Here is a 19,726-nt window from a genome sequence, read left to right on the forward strand (position 1 = left end):
CCCTCGGCGGTGGCATCGCCCACCACGGGCCCTCTATTTTCATGGCGAGGAGCCAGGAGGCCAGACGACCTTAAGTTCTTTTCGAGTGTCAGGGTCTTGACACATTTTGCTGCATCAGACATCCTGGCCAGAGTGTTAGACCTCGACACCATGCTTGGTGTTGGGGTCGGACGTAACCAAGGGCCTGAAAAACAGATTAAGTTTAAAAAAAAAAAAAAAAGATGAAAGGAAACACTTTATGTTAAAGCATCGACCAGATGAAGACAAATTTATACCTCCTCTCGCAAAGGCCAAGTTGTCACTGGTTATGTCCGGAGTAAAGAAGTACTCCTTGTTGTAATGCCCCACGTTTGATATATGGGTTGTACCACTCAAGAACGTCCGGCCGGTTTCCTGGTGGCAGAAGTGGAAAAAGCCCATCCCGTTGTGCTGAGGGTTGGACTTGAGGTCAAAAAGATAATTGACCTCGTGGGGTGAAGGTTCTGGCCATTTGTTAAGTTTGTACAGAACATAGAGTGCGACCAGCATCCTATATCCGTTTGGAGTTATTTGAAAGGGAGCGACGCCGAAATAATTGGCCACCCCCACAAAGAAAGGATGAAGAGGGAGATAAGCTCCCGCCTCAATGTGATACCGGGACAAGGCGCTGTTCGCCCCTCCTGGACGGTTAGCCCTCTGGTCCGCGGTGGGACGTGTAATGGTTACCCCCGTGAGGGGAAATTTCCTGAAGCAGTTAGCAACCATTCGGATAGTCACTGAACTGGTTGGAGGAGTATACCACTCGACATTAGACGGATTCCGATGACGAGGGCGAGCCCTAGTTTGGATATTAGGGTCAGGAACAAGATTTTCTCGACCACTGGTCGAGGGAGCCCTAGCCTTACGAATCAGACTGGGCAGGGGGAGTAGTGTTGCTTTCAGATTCGGGCCTCTTCTTGCCAGAAGACTTGGAGCGGGCCATTGGAGAGGAAGGATGTGGTCTGGAAGAGGGTCGCGAGAAAGGAATCTCGTGGACACGTACAGCTGGTTGTTCTTCCCCCTCGAGCAGCTGGGCAAGAAGGTCGTCGTCGATGGGTCTTTCACCTCCCCACAAATCTGGCATTAAAGTCTGCAAACAAAAGGATGGGGAGGTGAGGAAATAGAACTCTAAAAATCTTGATAGAATAACGTTGGTCGAGTATAAAAGTTAGGCTTTTATACAACAACATTCTATCAAAAAGCTAGTTTTTCCATACGAACAGTTTGAAAAGTGAATCAAAGGGTGAAAGTAAAAAGTTTTTCTGTAAAAGCTTTTTCAACTCCCCTTAGGGCGGGAAAAATTTATTTTTCAACTGGCTTAAAAATCGAAATGTTACTTCGGTTTTACGTCCTAAAAAGCATGATCCTGGGTTTTTAAACTGACTCGTAAAACTTTACTACGCCTACAAAACATTCTGTCTACAAGCATTTTAAACCAGAAACAAGACTTAAACAGTATACCACCAGAAGCATGCGTCACGAGAAATTAGAAGCGTGGGGTTTCAAAAACTTACTAAGAAAAGTGATCGTGAAAGTGGAAGAAAGGTCTTCGGAGATTAAAGAGTCCGCGGTCTGAGTCTTGAAAATGCAGGAAAACGGTCTCCGAAGAAGATTAAAGCTCTGGTTTTTAGGGTTTTCTGCAAAGATAATGGCGTGCGTAAAAAGAAAGAAGGGGCTCCGACGGTCTTATATAAGTTTGTCTCTGATATTAAAAAAGTGTGATCATTATTTTTCCTTTTTCAAGGTATGGGGGAACGTGATGGCCGTCGAAATCGTTTCTGGGGGACTGAAAAGGCATGATTAGATAGAAGTGGGTTGCTTTTTTCGAGAGCACACGAAGGGTTCTGACACGTCAGGAGGGGTTACCGAAGAGTCGTCCGTTCAAAGTTTATTTACTGTTCGTAGTAAATAAACTTTGGGGGGCAAATGTTATCCAATAAATTAGCATTGGTGACATGGCAAATAATCTCTTGACACGTGGCTGATACCTTGGAGCGTCTGCTAGAGTATCGACTAGGAGACACAGTAGAAGCAGGGTAAGACTGTATTACCCGCGACCAGTCTGGTCGGTAGTTCCGTATACAAGGCAACATTTATGGGAAGATCTTTATGAATCCCGAAATTATCTCATACAATCTTCTGGATACCCGATTATTCAGGGAAGAATATCTGTAACAATCTCTTGTAACCCTCCTTGAGCCTATAAATAGCAAGAGATAGCTCAAAGGAGGGGGCTCTCTCTCTCACTTTTAGTCATTCAAAACTGTAGTAATTTTCCAAGTAAATTTGTATTGTTCTTGAGAAGAAGGTGAAGCTCATTGAACCCTGGTTCCTTGATCATTCTTCTGATTTTACAGCAATATTATTCTAAGTGGACGTAGGTCATTACCAAATCCTGCGGCCGAACCACTATAAATTATTGTGTTTTCTTTACTTTTGTCATTGCGTTCTTCTCCATACATCTGTCCATATCAATCACGTTTTGACTCCGTGTCAGTTGGCCAAATCTTGGGTCAACAGATTGATTTCTATTTTATTGATAATTTGTAGTTTTAAGCTAAGTAGTGTCTGTGTCTACTCCCATCCTTTCTCAACTTTCGATGGAGAAACTCACTAGAAAAAACTTCCTTAATTGGAAGCAGAATATCAACATAGAGTTGATTGGTGACAACTCTGAATTCGTCATGATTGAGGAATCCCTAGAACGAGCACCGTGTCTGCACGTTAGTGATGGCACCGTCAATGCTCGTGATGGTACCGTAAATGCTTGGATAGCATCGTCTCTGCACATTCGTGATGGCACCGGAAATTCTCGGATGGCACCATGTCTGCACGTTCATGCTCAACTCAACTATGGTCTGACGCAGCTCATGAACGAGCTTCAGATTATTGAACCTGTCATGGGTGGACCTAGTAAAGGAGGTGAAAATAAGACTACTGATGTTGCTGCGCATCTAGCTAAGGCTGAAGCTAACCAAGCTTCGTCTTCAAAAGCTGGAAACAAGAGGAAATGTGGACAAATAAACAACCCCAAGCCTGCAAAGTCTGCAAAGACGAGTGCACAACCAAGTGCACAGACGCCTAAGGGGAAGAACAAGAAAACACAAGAAACGTAAAGATAAGTGCTTTCACTGCAAAGAGAAGGGGCATTGGAAACGAGATTGCCCTAAGTTTCTAGCAGCGAAAAACAAAGGTAATGATTATAGTTCATTTATCTTGGAAACATGTGTTTTAGGGAATGATAAGTCTGTTTGGATTAATGATTCTGGAACTACTAACCATGTTTGTAACTCTTTACAGCTTCTTGAATTGTGGGAGAAAGTGAACGAAGGCGGCTTAAAGCTTAGAGTTGGCAATGGAGCATTCGTTGCGGTCCAAGCTAGAGGAAGAGCTCGTCTGAAGTTCGGAAATAAATTTTTAATTTTAAAAGATGTATTTTTTATTCCAGATTTTAGTAGAAATTTAATTTCAGTTTCCATGTTGCAATTAGAACGATTTGTTATGATTTTCACAAGTTTTAATATATCTATTTCTTTCAATGGATCACAATTGTGTATTGCATGTTTGGAAAACGGGCTTTATATTCTGCGACCTAACGAACCCCTTGCTCTTAACAATGATTTATTCAAAGTAGCTAAACCTAGGACCAATAAACGTCAAAAGATCGATAACAATAATATGACGTATTTATGGCACTTGAGACTAGGTCACATTGGCTATGAAAGGATTCAAAGACTTACAAAGGACGAACCTTTGAGGGAACTCACCTTAGGTGAATTACCCGTCTGTGAATCTTGTCTAGAAGGCAAACTGACCAAGCGTCCATTCTCTGCAAAGGGTGATAGGGCCAAAGAACCACTTGGTCTTATGCATTCAGATGTTTGTGGACCTTTGAATATACAAGCCAGGGGTGGTTTTGAGTATTTCGTCACTTTCATTGACGATTACTCTAGATACTCATGTCTTTACCTAATGCATAGGAAATCAGAAACATTTTCAAAGTTTCAGGAATTCCTAGCAATGGCTCAGAACCAATTAGGTAAAAGGTTAAAGATCTTGCGATCTGATAGGGGTGGAGAATATTTGGATATGCAGTTCCAAGATCATTTAACTGAACTTGGGATTTTATCACAACTTGCTACCCCAAGTACTCCGCAACAAAATGGTGTAGCGGAACGCCAAAACAGAACTTTATTGGAAATGGTTAGATGCATGCTTAGTTAGTCAACTCTACCAACTTCGTTCTGGGGACATGCAATTGAAACCGCAAATGACATTCTCAATGTCGTGCCATCAAAATCAATCCCCAAAACACCTTTAGAATGCTGGAATGGTCGTGAACCTAGTTTACGCCATTATAGATTCTGGGGGTGTCCCGCTCACGTCCTGAGGAAAAAGGAGGGAAAGCTAGAACCGCGAACTGAAGTTTGCATGTTTGTTGGCTATCCTAAAGGTACTCGGGGTGGACTTTTCTATTGTCATTCAAAAAAGAAAGTGTTTACTTCTACAAATGCTACTTTTCTGGAAAATGACTATGTCCAGAACTTTAAACCTCGCAGCAAAGTAGTTTTAGAGGAGATGGTTAAAGAATTGACTCCAACCAATGTTCCATCATCATCAGCGCGAGTTGATGATGAGATTCCCACTCTTCATGTACAACCGACGCAAGTCGATTTAAATGAAGAAAGTACCATTGTTCCTGAGCAAACAGTCACGGAGCCTCATCGTAGTGGGAGGGTTTCTAGAAACCTAGTTCGCTGTGGTTTGGATGGTGAAACCAATATGGTTGTTGGTGACACTAGTGATGATGATCCATTGTCTTTCAAACAGGAAATGGCTAGCCCTGAAAAGGAACTATGGCTCAAAGCCATGAAACAAGAAATGGAGTCTATGTACTCAAATTCCATCTGGGATCTTTTGGAAGCACCTAATGACTTTAGGGCCATTGGGTGCAAGGGGATCTACAAGAAGAAACGAGGTGTTGATGGAAATATCGAGACTTATAAAGCTCGATTAGTGGCAAAGGGTTATACCCAAAGAGAAGGCGTGGACTATGAGGAAACTTTTAGTCCAGTAGCCATGCTCAAATCCATTCGCATCCTCCTATCCATAGCAGCCGCTCTCGACTATGAGATTTGGCAAATGGACGTCAAGACAGCTTTGCTTAATGGAAAGCTTGACGAGGTCATTTATATGGATCAGCCATAAGGATTTAAAGTATCTGGACAAGAAGGAAAAGTTTGTAAGTTAAATAGGTCCATCTATGGACTTAAGCAAGCTTCTCGTTCCTGGAATCTTAGGATTGATGAAATAATCAAAACCTATGGCTTTGAACAAAATATTGATGAGCCCTGTGTTTACCAACTGAAGGAAAATCAAATAGTGGTATTCCTGGTTCTTTATGTAGATGATATCTTACTCATTGGAAACAATGTTAACAAATTATCAGATGTAAAGAATTGGTTGAGCACTCAATTCCAGATGAAGGATTTGGGTGAAGCAAGTTATGTTCTAGGTATCCAGATAATCAGGGATAGAAAGAACAAACTTTTAGCACTATCTCAAGCAGCTTACATTGATAAAGTGCTTGAACGTTTCTCAATGACAAATTCCAAGAAAGGGCGTCTACCGTCCCGCCATGGAATTCATCTTTCAAAGAAGCAGTCTCCCCAGACTCCTGAAGAGGAAGATGCAATGAGAAAAGTTCCTTACGCATCTGCAGTTGGAAGTCTGATGTATGCCATGTTGTGTACTAGACCAGATATCTGCTATGCAGTGGGAGTAGTGAGCATGTATCAGTCAAACCCAGGACCGGAACATTGGATAGCAGTTAAGCATATCCTGAAGTATTTGAGATGGACTAGGGATTATATGTTAGTCTACAAGGGTGGTGTTCTGAACCCTGTAGGCTACACCGATTCAGATTTTCAGACTGATGTCGATGACAGAAAGTCTACTTCTGGAATGGTGTTTACTCTTGGGGGTGGAGCTGTGATTTGGAGAAGCGTAAAGCAGTCTGCAATCTCAGATTCCACCATGGAGGCTGAGTACATAGCTGCGTCAGAAGCAGCTAAGGAAATAGTCTGGCTAAAGAAGTTCTATTCGGATCTTGGTGTTATTCCAGAAATGGATAAACCACTTATGTTGTTTTGTGACAATACAGGAGCGATAGCCAACTCGAAAGAACCTCGAAGTCACAAGAGGAGTAAGCATATAGAAAGGAAGTATCACATTATTCGAGAATATGTGGCCAGGGGAGATGTGAAGGTTATGAAGATTGCGACTGAAGACAATCTTGCAGATCCGTTTACAAAGACACTGCCAGAAGTTACAATTGATAAGCATATCAAGGAGATGAGATTAGTAGAATTAAGGCATTAGTTTCAATTAGTGTAAGTGGGAGTTTGTTGGGGTTTTATGCCCTTATTAAAACCCAAATTCTTTGTAATCTCATTTTATTATCAATAAAAGAATAGAAATCATTTTTTGACTTGGTCAATCACTTTGCTCACATGTTTTATTTTCATGATTATTTGTTTAATATAAACTTCTATTAAATCCCGAGCATATAGCTAATCTTATTTATAGTGACGTAATCACAGTGGAATATAAATATGATTATATGTTCAAAATAAGTTAGTCCTAAGATTAGTCAGTGCACCGGATTTACACTGACTTGCCAATCTACGATATGATCTACTTACACATTACAATGTTATGTTCTTTCCAAAACATTAGCAAAGTAGATAAGATCGGATGTATTTGTTACATCGGACAGGACCGATATTGACAGTTAATAAGATAAGTAAACATACCGTTATTATCTATTCTAGTCATATCATATAGTTGACCATAGGTCAATTCAATCTCAATTCTGAGTGGTTAGTATTCTAACTGATTGTATTATTTGAGTTCTTTGACTTGTTCGTTACCAGCTTACCCTACGGACTAGCCCATACTTACATCTTGGGAACTCGGTAGTATAATTGAGTGGGAGTGTTAATCATAAATATGAACATCTATTGCTTCTGATGAAGAAGTGAAACAATGGTTTCCTTTTAGTTTGGTTTATGGTGATAAATGATAGAGATCTCATTTCAGTAATTAAATTAGTTTATTGAAATATCATTTACAAGGAACTAAGTGTTTTAAGGATAAAATACAATGAGGGGTAAAACAGTATTTTAGTCCTATCTCATTGTAAACCGTCTATAGTGGATTGAGTGACAATTATGGTTGTAACAATGGATAATTAATAGCGTATCTATATTTGTTATAGAGCGTTCTATGAATTCAAGAGTGCAATTCCGAGTCTATAGTAGAGTCACGAGGAATTAATAAGTTAGTAAATTTATTTGTTAGATTTATGATAACTTATTGGAGCTTGATTTCATAGGCCCATGGTCCCCATTGTACCATGGATAAAATCATCTAGATAGTCTCAATTAATTGATTTAATCATCAATTAGAATTATCAAAGTTGACCAGGTCAATTTTGGATAGTTTCACAGAGTTGTGTAATTTTGAGAAGAAAAGAGAAATTATGGCAGATTTATTAATTAAGATAAATTGGTATCTAAATTAATAAATAAGTTTAAATCAAGGTTCAAATTATAAATAATTAATTTGATAAAGGATTTAAATAATTATTTAATTAATTAAATCAATAGAAAATAATACAGGCCTTGATTTTAAGTCCAATGTAATCAAATGGGAAATTTCACGGGCCTATAGCCCATGATAATTTCGACCTAGGGCTTCAAAATGGCTATTATTTTATTGATTTTTTAATTAAATTAAATGGCCTAATTGAGTCTATAAAAGGAGTGCTTAGAGAGAGGTCAGTAGGAGAAGTTTGATAAGTCTCAAGTCATATTTTCTGATAGTTTTATATTCTCTCTAAACACAAGTCCTTTTCTAAACCTCTTTGTTATTTTCTTTTCTTCTCTCTATATCTATCTCATGTGTTGAGAATTGCCCACACTAGTCTAGGTGGTTCTAAGGATACATTGGAAGATTGTGAAGAAAATAGAAGATCGGTTCAATTTCTTGATAATACTCTGCGACAGAGAGGATACAAGAGTTAGAGAAACTGAAGGAAGGACTCTTAATTTCGCTGCGTATACTGTAAGTATTATATTATTTGTTTCTCTTTGAATTCAATTTTAGAAACATGTTTTAGGTTATCTCGTATTAATTTGTTTAATATTAGATATACATGAAAATAAATAAAGATCATGTATAAGCTAATCCAACACATTCTAATAGCTTCGCTCATTGTGGCAGCGACAATGAGGTTTCACTGATCGCTACTAGTCACCACTCCTCCGTAAGGGTAAGTCTTCAAGCATTTGTCTAATTCCATTATTTATTTCATTAGCTTCTTTTTATTGATTTGATACCCTTAACTTGGCACAGACTGTGGCTTTCAACCAACGGCTCGGGGACATCATATTGATGCGGTCCTTTGAGTTGAAGGAGGCTCAGGAAGAGCTAATACAGGCTCGGGAAGAGCTAGAGTGGTTTTGGGAAACCACGGTCCCGCTGGAGGAGCACTCGCAACTCCAAAAGGAAGTGGAGGACACGAGGGTCTATGTCCGCGAGATGAAGACTATGTTGGGCACCAAGCGATCAAAGATGTCCACTCTCGAGGACACTTCCTCCAAGTTATTAGATGACGTTGCGGGCGCACCCATGCGATAGAGGAGGAGATGGCTAAGGGCCACAAAGAGCTCTGCCAAGGAGCTGATCAAGGCTAAAAAGGACATTGCACGGGCAGCCAAAGACCTCTGTCTCTGAGTAGAAGAACTGGAAAAGGACCTCGACGTGATAGCCGAAGATACACTCTTTGTTGCATGGCAGAGCAACAGGGATGTGGATCTCTCATTCACTGAGGAGCCTGACATAAGGAAAATGCTTGAGGTGCGCCTTGAGGTGGGGAAGGACAAGGCAGCCCAAGAGAGGGAAGTTGCGGTAGTGGGTCGCATCCCTGAAGTCGATCTTGTGATCGAGCTGGTGGCATAGGTTCCTCCAGGCTAAGGCCCCCAGCAATTTTGTTCTTTACATGTATATTTTTAGCTAAGTAGGCTTACGTGCCATAGTTCATTGGGGTATAGACAATTAATGCTCGAGCCCCCGAGCACTATTGTAAATATTTTTCCATTTAAACATATGCAGCTTGCACTACTTTATTGCCATGATTGCACTATTATGTAGGCAATTTGGACTTTGTTAATTTAACTCAACGTAAGCTAAGTCACGAGAGTCCCTAGTCATTGACTTAGGTCTTGTGCTCGAGTCTTGAAGACTCGAGTCTTTTTCGACTTCTCTTAGTACTTAAGACAATTTTTATGCATTTAGTGTTGCTCTGTAGGCTCGCGGTCCTTGAGAGTAAATTTAACGCGAGGTCAAGTGACACACTTGACGTGGCCATACGTCCCGAGTTCCAACAACTCAGGACGGGGCCAGCCTGCAATACTTAGAGCTTGAGGATCCTCATGTCGGTGTCTAGACGCTTGTGCATTTAGTGCTTCTTCTTAGGCTCGTGGTCCTAAGAGGAACTTTGATGCGGTGTTAAGTGAGGGCACTTGGGTATCATACACCTTCAAGTTTCAACGACTCGGGCTTTTAGGAGGTATGTTGCACTGTAGGATTTTGCCTTAGTGTTCGACTCTTAGAAAATTTAGTGTTGCCTTCCAGGCTCGATGTCCTTGAAAGTAACTTTAATGTTGTCTTGTGTCCTCTAGTCCCAATTAATCGGGACCTTAGGAGGTAATTCGCACTAAGCTACCTGCCCCCGGATACATGGTCATCGGTGGGTCATCTCGAGCCTTTTGAATTTCCCCCTGAGCGCACAATTCATATAATTGAGTTCCCCACCCTTAGACTAGGTTTTTCGCGATACTTGAGTTTTAACACTCAAGGTTTAGCTTTGAGTTCCAATGAATCAAGCTTCCATTCGCATCTCGAGTTCATAGGACTAGGTCATTACTTCCCAGGCATGGTGTCCTCAGGGGTTAACCTTAGTCCATACTCATGCTACATGGGTTTTTAAGTCTTAGGCGACTTAGGCTTATGCCTGAGTATGGACGACTCAGACTTTCGTTCACATCTCGAGGATTGGTATTTTTTTATTGCTCCTTGGGCGCGTACTGTCCTCAGAAAAATATTCTAAATCCAATCTCCCGTTACTTGGATCTCTTCGGCACTTGGTTTTTCCCAAGCCCCTTAGCTATAGGGTCTTATGGCATTAGGGACGCTACACTCATCAACTAGCCTAGCTTCCTAAGTCATCGACTTCCCGATGCTATTTTTTTTTTTGTGGCTTACTAGAGACTTGGTCAGTGCTCCTCGAGCACAACGTCCACGGGAGGTGACCTAAGTCCATTCTTGCGCTACTAGGATTCTTAGTCTTTAGTCTCTAGACGCTAAGCCTACTTCGCTCTGAACAAACCCATTTCCATAACACAAAAATATAACTCTTTCCAAAAAGTATTATAATATATATATATGTATATATTTTGGCGCCTAATTTTCCCCAGCCCCCCCCCCCCCCCCAAATTTTCACACGGTCCAATTTCCCCATTTCACAGTCGGTCCCCATTTCCCCATTTCACAGTCGGTCCCCATTTCCCCTCTCTCTCTCTTCTCTCTCTTTGTTCCCCGTTTACCCTCTCTCTCTCTCGTCGTTCCCCGTTTACCCCCTCTCTCTCTCTTCGTTCCCCGTTTACCCCCTCTCTCTCTTCGTTTCTCGACCGATCTGCCCAGGAGGAGGACGATTAAGCTTGCCCGCCACTTATACAATCTGCCCAGGAGGAGGACGACGACACTGTGTATGTCTTCATCACCTCGACGCATGGTGGAAGCAAGATCTGGTATGTTTCTCCAATTTGTGTCCCTCTCTCAATTACAGTAAGCTTTTTTTTAATATCCATTTTTGTATTTATGGGGTATTTTTATGCTCTGATCACTCTGTTGTGCTCATAATTTATTGTGTTTTTTTTCCGGTCTCACTTCATTACAAATATGGTTGGAAAAAGTTTTTTTAGGGCTTGATTTAAACTTTCAAAAAAGGGTAAAGATCTCTAGAAACTTAATAAGAAGGTATATTCTTTTAAGATATTCTATTTTTTATTTCAAATATTATGCTTGATCTATATACATGTATGTGTTATATATATGTCTGTAAAGAAAGTATGTATTGTATTATTTAGCTTTCTTTGAAGTCCTGAACTTGAGTTACAGTTTGTTGAATGGAGATAGTATATCATGGGTTATCCTTTCAACGTGCAATCCTTATCTTATTACGAGACTTGTGTTTTATACGAGTGATTGAGGCATAAATTAAGCTAGTTGTTTTGAGGAAGTGAGATCTTTGCATTTCTCTTAAGGTTCTATGGTTGAAAGGTATATGAGAATATTTAAAGACTGGTCTGACTCTTAATAATAGTTTTGTATGCTAGAGTTTAGTTTTGGGCTTCTCTTTGGGTTTATACTTGAAATTTGTTTTAACAGTATTGCCTTCATCAGCCACGAGTTACTGGGACTTTTATGCATTTGGAGAATTCCTAGTACTCTTTATCCATTTATTTATTTTTAATGGTTTTTTTAGTTTTACTATAATTTTCTTTTTCTTATAAACGATATTATTCAAATCTGGCTGGAAATGGTGCTGTTGTTAGTTTTTGAGGATAAGAATGTAAAGTGTTTATGTTATGTTTCTTCACGTAAAACTTTGTTTGTGCTACTGCAGGCAAAGGGAACTGCCTCTTCTCAGGACAAATGGCTCTTGGTAAACTTGCAGTCTACTAAGGAGTTCAGCTCACATATGGTAGGTAGCGTGTTTCGTTGGACTTTTCTAAATTGACTGAAATTGGTGTTCATTTAACATAGATTTTGGTGTTCATTTCTTACTTTTATTCTATTTTGAAGCTTAATCGAGATACATGAAGCTGTCTCTCAAACGATCAGTACAAACTTTGTCTTTTGGCAGGTAAGTATTCCATTTTTGGGGGGTTTCACACTAAAATATAATAATATTCAAGGCGGTTTGGCAAAATAACATTTTTTTAATGTCACTTTGCAAAATGACCTTCTATTAGTAATTTTCATTTTTTATTCTGCTATAAGGATTCCTTATATCTAGTAGCAAATGCCTATTTTCATATTGTTTCAAGGCCTTGTATGTACATCTGTAGATACATGGTCATTATTGGACTAGAATTTTAAGATAATATGCTATACTTATATAAAGTTTGGGGCAGGGATCTTTATGTATTTTTCTTAATTGCATTATGACTTCATATTTTCGGTCTACTGTTAACTTTGCCGTTTGATATTTTGGCACTTTTGATCTGAATGTTGTTTAGATGATTAAAATTTAAAATTTGCCTCATCATATATATATATATTTTCATTGTTTTTTTTACTGTGTAACGTTGTCATATTTGCGATCTCTTTCCTTTAATAACTTTCTTTTATTGGGTCTTTTGTAAAAAAAAAAACTTTTATTAATTATATACGTTTTTTTTCCACGGTTCTTTGGTTTGTTTCTAGATTACTTTGTGCCTGATGATGAAAACTTTTATTTTTGTATTTATATGTGCATTGATTTCATTTTGAGCCTCCATCTTTTCTGCTCTCACCATCTTTGGTACTCACCATGATCCATTATTTTATTTTATTTATTTATTACTATTTTTGCATGTTGGCTGTGGTGATGATGATCTGTGTTTGCTGTTGGTGGTGGTGAATGCCAAAGGTGATGGTTGAAGTGGTGGTGTTTAAACCTTGAAGATGTGATTGGTTCTTAATGAATTTTCAATGTTCATGAAATTTCTAGCATTAATCTCTGAGGGCATTTATATATTAAAATGGTCTCTTTTTTCAATATTCTCTATATGTTGATGTTGCAAGTCATATGCATTGTCTTATAGTGGACACTCTCTCTGTGCTTCTTAGGCTTGGTCGCCATTTGATCTCAGTCCGGAGTTTTCTAGTCACGGAAGAGAAGGTGATAAAAACCAGGGGGGACCAGTAGACTCCTATGTAAGTTAGTTTCTCTTTCTTCCTTGTCAGTCTTAATTGCATTTCTAAATACATGTATTTCTCCTGGTTGTTGCATTTTGTATATACTTTGAATAAGATTATGAAATGCTTTCTCATCTCCATGCCATAACAAGTTGAAGACATTGTGTTTCTCGATATGACTTTGCCCCCTTATATTAATACCTGGACCATGCATTTCCTAATGAGCTTGTGGCTTGCTGTTACCTTTTCCTATCCTTGTCCTTTTCAAATTTCCTATGAGGTGAAAGCTTGGTTGAGGAGATTTGTACATTCAAGAAAAAAATAATAGATAAACATGTAATTTTTTAAAAATATTTTATTTTTGCTCTGTATATCTGGCCATTTTTATAACCTAGAAAATGATGAAAAAGTTAGTAGTGTAAAAGAAAGCTCATTCATTTCATGGCTAACGTCCAAGTGTTGAATTGTGTTACATGTATTTGTTCGGAGCATTTGTCTGTTATTGATTGCTTAGGTATGATACTTTCACATTGTATAATGTATCATCTTCTGAAGCACATGACTTTCATTGCCTGATACAAGACCTTGTTCATGTGACTAATGGAATGAACTTTCAAAAGTCTGATACAAAGGTTGGTTATCTAGTTTCCTTTTCATTGTTTATTGTAATTTAGGACTTTTTTGTAATTGATAATTATATTTAACCAAGTATGATATGTCTCTGGTTAAATTCCTGGAAGCTAATGACATCGTATACCAAGGTTCATGGTGATGAAGCCAAGAATGGTTCAATAATGTCTTGTGTGAAGTAAATACTTGATATTTGTTTTATCATCTATTGGATACACATGATCTCATATATAAAGTGAAAACAAATTTGGAGCTTAGAAATGTATGGAGTATGACTGTAACTAGAGAAAGCTGTAGAAATATACAGGTCACTGATAATTACACTAATTTTTATAGTTTTATAATTACTGATATTTTCTAAACTTTCTAGTTCTCTGATTTTGCACCACGCAATAGTGCATGTGAAGGTAGTTCATATGATTGTGTTTATGGTTTGTCTTTATTATTATTATTATTGCTGTTGTTGTTTTTCGTACTCCATTTCTTGAATCCCACTACTGCTCAATTAATTACAATACCTTGCTCGTTACTGTTCATGGCTATAAAGCCTTTACTTCCGGAGATTATTAATACATACCGTCTGTCCAAATATTTTCACTTTTTCATGGTATCCTTGCCCTTCTTATAATGCTTTAGACAATACTTGGTGATTGGCTCTGCTTTGAACTTGTCAAGTGAGATGCATAAATAATGATGTTTCTTTTTTTTTAAGACTTTCTAAAGTTATAATTAATTTTCTGACATTTTTAATTAGTTTCTGCTTGTTTGAAGTATATTTCAATATTTGTAATTGTAAGGGGCAATTCATCTAAATACTAGCATGCTTCTTTAATTCTATGTTGTTTATTACAGTCCTTTTTTTTTTTGTGCAGTCCCTGAGAAACCTATTATTATTTCAATATCTTGTCAACATTCTTGAAAGTGATTTTGTACCGCGCAATAGTGCATATGAAGGTAGTTTATATGATTGTATGTATGTTTTTATGGATTTAACTCCATGGATACATTCTTAAGCTGTAAATCACTGTTGTTTGCAGGTCTCATGAGCTGGGCGCATTTGAAAGAGTCTTTGCTTAACATGCTTTTGGTATGTACTATCTTAAGAAAAGAATAATGAAGGGATTTATGCTTGTTGATGTGTTATTTTCAAAGTGATTTTTACTGCAGCATGGCTCTTATGTTTGAAGCTAATCTTCTACTGCAGGGATCACGTAAAATAAACTACAAAAACTTTGTGAAGGATTGTTTAACTTTTATGTGTCAACTGTACCAGAGTTCTGTTGCATTTAATGATGATGAAATACATCCAGAAATTTCTAAAGAAAAATCAGCTAAAAGTTGTGATACAGCTGTGATAGTTGCTTTATTTGAGGTTGGAAAGAATGCCTGCATTGCTATGCAAAAATTTCTCACAATTGTAAGTCCCCCATGAGAAGTCGATTTGTATTGTTTTGAGCCAGTTTCCTCTGAGTCACTGATTTTTAGTTTTACACGATATTTAGATTATGGAGATAGATACATCTAAGAAGAAAGCAAATAAGGAAGGTTCTACTACAAGAGCTAATGATGTCAGGTATACAGTAGCTCTCTTTACAAAATTATTTTTTCAGCTCTTTTATATAATACTCTTATAATAATAATAAAAAACCGAAAAATATGATACAGGACTCCGATGGTGGAGCTAATTGTAGATGAGCTTACTTATAATAGGGATATTTTCCACCCTTTTCTTCAGGTAATCATCTCCACTTCCTACTTTTTTTCAGGCCATTTTTCAACATAGTTTATGTTCCTATGCGCGCGTGGTATAAAATATAAATCTCTAAAGTGTTGAGACAGCTCTTTTGCCCAAGATTAATTTTATGTATTGTTTTTTTAACTTTCTTATGGTTACAAATTGTGGGTTATAATATTTGATGGCTCTACAATAATTTTCTTACTGGTTTAGGAACAAATAAGATTTCATCTAACTTCTAAACAATGAATTTGCCCCGATTTGTTTCCCCTGTTTTATGGTTTTATATATGATGAATTTGTAGTTATTTTTCTGTGTAAAAATATATAATTTGCCAAAAACATGGTCACTCAGCCAATCTTGAGGATGTTTTGCAGGTATACGATGAACCTAAATGGAAGCTTGAAATTGTTGTGCAGCACTCTTGGAAATATGTGGGAAAGGTAAGTGACTTCTTGGAATGTTGAAAGAACAAAGTAGTCAACCAATGATAAGACTTCACATATATTGACCAAAGAACTTTCTTCCATGGTCATTGCTGTAGTTTGTTATTGTTGTCCTAAAGTGTTATTTTGTTGTAATGATAAAGCAATTTTTTTACTCATTGCTGATATTCTTATTTACCTTGTATCATTCGATATTGCAGCCTTCTGTCCGTACTCGTAGGTCTAATGGTTCTGTAGATGATACAACATTTAGTGGAGCATTGAAGTGCTTTTCAGATATCACAGGCACAAAAAGCGCTGTTAAAAGAATTGGGACTGAAGTAATTCAGTTACTCTCAGTACATGGATTTCAGGTGATTGGTCTTGCTCTTTATGAACTTATCTATATACCTGTTAATAAGTAATACTGTCTCTCAAAGTTTAACCTGTTGTATGTAAAGAAACCCCTGTACTCTATTTTATGCAATTGCTTTAGACCCCCACAACTGCTCTTTGTAGTTCTTTTTTAAATTTTGTAGGATGACTGAGAAGATAAAGTATTACTCTTCTTGCTAAACGTATCGGTTTTAAAGAAAAGATTCTGATTATATAATTATGTAGAGCATGGTTTTTCAAACGAAAATTTGTTTGCTGCTAACTTTCCTTCTCCAGATAATCCCAGTTGTTTATTTGAACATGGAAAAGTTTTGAACTCTAGTCATCTGATAAGCCATTCTAAATTGTTTAATATTGTGATTCAACCAATTTTAAGGTCCTTAACCAGCATTAGTAATAGCATGGTACCAATTTGATAGGCACTAATACAAATATAATCTTTGAAAGAATCTGTTGTAGAGCTCTTATTGATATCAGCCACCAAAATATATATAATCTTTGAAAGAATCTGTTGTAGAGCTCTTTGTAGTATTCCTGCTGTTGGGCTGCACTTATTTGGTTTTCAAATTGTTGCATTGCATTGCATTGCGTCCAATATTTTTGAACTTGTTTGTAGACATTTACTTTATTTTTATAGCTAAAAAAATTCGTCACCAGGATCTAGAGAGTCCTTTTGATACAAGCCTATTAGACTACTAACTTTGAACTTTTATTTATTTTTATTTATTGTAGATTGGATGTAGCAGAGCAAAGTGGAGGGGTTACACGATCTGCCTCTGGCCCAGTACTTCCAAGGTATTAGAGGCTCAGCTTGACAGAAGCATCATCTAGATCTTGTAAATATGTTCTCAACACCCTCATGCAGGTAAGTTTGGTTTATGTTGTTGTTGAATGTCTTAATGCTAACACAGTACTCTGTTTTTCAATTTTTTTATATACCTTACTGTTGACGGTGAAATCTCGTCAACGAAATTAGATCGGAAAACTCAAAGGTAAGTCAGGTGATGTTTATATAAGAACTAAGAATAAACTTTAAGGAAAAGTAAACACAGATAAATGATGGAGCAAGTCCTGGTATATTTCTCAATAGCCTCTCCTTACAAAGGATTTTCCAACCCCTCATTCTGAGGGGTCAAGCCCCTTTTATAGCTGGGCTCTAATGGCCCCTTATACATGGTGGTCCCGTGAGACAAAATAGTACAAAAGTACACTGTCAGGGTAATAGCACAGGTGGCAGTGGTGTGGGAAGAGTGGTGGAGCAGAGGATCATAGTGTCAGCCTGGTACATAGTCAGAGGCGTGCATATAGTGCCTCCACTCTCTGGACTGATCCGTACCTCCACTACCTGTGTGGTACAGGTGTCAGGGTCATGCTTCTTTCCTCCCCATGGTTGTACGCCATGCACCCGTACACGTACGGGTACTATGTACCCAATGGTTATTCCACGTCCTACTAAGTGTAGGGAAACTCAGGAAGAGAGATAAGGCTTCTTCAACGGGGCCTGCTGCGTGTGTGATGAGGCATGATGCCTACAAATGAGATGAGGGGCTTATCTTGTGAAACCATCACTTTGCATCCCCCATACTACGAGGCTCCTGATATATGGCCGAAGGGTGTTTAGTGGAGGCTATGTCTCTTGAGGCCTTTGACGTGGCCGATGAGCGAGGCGAGGCACACGTGGCCCTTGGGCGAGGCCTTTGGGGACGAGGCCGCTATATACACGCGTGATTCTTGGGCGAGACCCTTGAGGTTGTGGCCGCTAGGCATGCGCGACCCTTGGGCGAAGCCTTTGGGGGCGAGGTGAGGTGACCTCACTGCGAGCCCTTGGTGCACGCGGGCGTGAGGCCCCTGGTGCGCGCGGGGCACGAGGCCCCTGGTGCGCGCGGGCGCAAGGCCCCTGGTGCGCGCGGGGCGCGAGGCCCCTGGTGCGCACGGGGCGCATGTGCGCGCGGGCGCGAGGCCCCTGGTGCGCGCGGGCGCGAGGCGCATGTGCGCGCGGGGCGCGAGGCGCATGTGCGCGCGGGCGCGAGGCCCCTGGTGCGCGCGGGGCGCGAGGTGCATGTGCGCGCGGGTGCGAGGCCCCTGGTGCACGCGGGGCGCGAGTCCCATGTGCGCGCGGGGCGCGAGGCCCCTGGTGCGCGCGGGGCACGAGGCGCATGCCTTGGTGAGACATGGGATACATCCTAGGTGCGAAATGTCTTCTTGGCGTGAGGTCCTTGGTGTGGGACACCTCGGGGCAAGGCTAGGCGCATGAGGTGTTGGCATGCGCGGGGTGCAACGGGGTGCTGCTAGAGTAGTGTTCGCAAGGCTGGGGCCTTAACTTCGAGGGGCATGGATAAGAGCCATGTGTGCATGACAAAGGCGTCTAACAAGGTGATGCGGCTTGGGGGCTTGGAATGACCTCGTGAGGCCTAGAGCCCTGCGAGTGTTTAACACTTTGATGGCCTATAATAACCTTCTGCCTTCATCGCGTACTTGGCGCCTTTGGTGCCCCTTAGCTGTTTACTTCTTTAAGGGACTAGAAACTTCTTTTGTTTTTCTTACTTGGTGGATTTTTGGCATCCACACTTGCCCCCCAGTCTATAGGGAGGCCTTTAGGCGTTCTTGTAGACTCTTCCGTTCCTTTTTATTATTCTCTTATTCTTCTTTTTCTTCTTTTTCTTCCTCTTTTTTTTTTTTTTTTTCATGTTCGAGGTCCTTTGGAACCCACGTGAAAAGGGGGTTCGGTAGGCCTCTCTGTGGTGCGCCTTAGTTGCACCTGTAAGGATATATTGACCCCTTGGGTTCTAGTTATCCTTTTATATATCTTCGCGCGCGCTTATAATATCTTGCGAGAAGCGTCCTTCTCGTCATTAGGCATAGTACTATTTTTGCAAGCGTCTTCTTTGAGGCTCTTTTTGCAAGCGTCTTCTTTGAGACCCTTTTCGGAAGCGTCTACTTTGAGACCCTTTTGGATAGCGTCTACTTTTGAGACCCTTTTTGCAAGCGTCTACCTTGGAGACCCTTTTTGGATGTGTCTACTTTGGAGACCCTTTTTGGAGGTGTCTACTTTGCAGACCCCTTTTGGTGGCGTCTACTTTGGAGACCCTTTTTGGAGGCGTCTACTTTGGGGACCCTTTTTGGAGGTGTCTACGTTGGAGACCCTTTTTGGAGGTGTCTACTTTAGAGACCCTTTTTGAAGGCGTTTTCTTTTGAGGTGGTTTCCCCTCAGGTGGGGACTTTCACGGCTAGAGGGTCTTCGTTCGATCTCCAACTTGGCCAGCGACCCCTCTAGCACGATGCCCCCCTTCTATATGGAATCCCCAGACATATTGGGAGTATGGCCACTGGAGGAAGGTTCGCTTTCTTCGACCTGGAAGTTCTTATGGCCCTCTTCCACACGTATGTACCTCTGTGCTCTCTCGAAGAAGTCGTCCAAATCTGGAACTTCCCTTTTGAGCATGTTACTCCATAACTTGCTTCCTGGACGAACTCTGGCTGTAATAGCCATCTT

General features: G+C 39.9%; 1 protein-coding gene across 1 annotated transcript; it reads left to right on the top strand.

Annotated features, from left to right (window-relative positions):
• Positions 1–13,553: 13,553 nt before the first annotated feature.
• On the top strand, positions 13,554–16,413 carry LOC133815218 (negative regulator of systemic acquired resistance SNI1-like; the record flags this gene model as incomplete). Its single annotated transcript, XM_062248075.1, has 9 exons — positions 13,554–13,679; positions 14,550–14,631; positions 14,715–14,764; positions 14,882–15,094; positions 15,180–15,250; positions 15,343–15,412; positions 15,790–15,855; positions 16,059–16,258; positions 16,377–16,413. Coding segments are annotated over 9 exons (915 nt in total), but the record flags the coding sequence as incomplete, so codon positions are not given.
• Between the last annotated feature and the right edge of the window lie 3,313 nt (positions 16,414–19,726).

Source organism: Humulus lupulus, chromosome 2 (assembly GCF_963169125.1).
Source record: "Humulus lupulus chromosome 2, drHumLupu1.1, whole genome shotgun sequence".
NCBI lineage: Eukaryota > Viridiplantae > Streptophyta > Magnoliopsida > Rosales > Cannabaceae > Humulus > Humulus lupulus.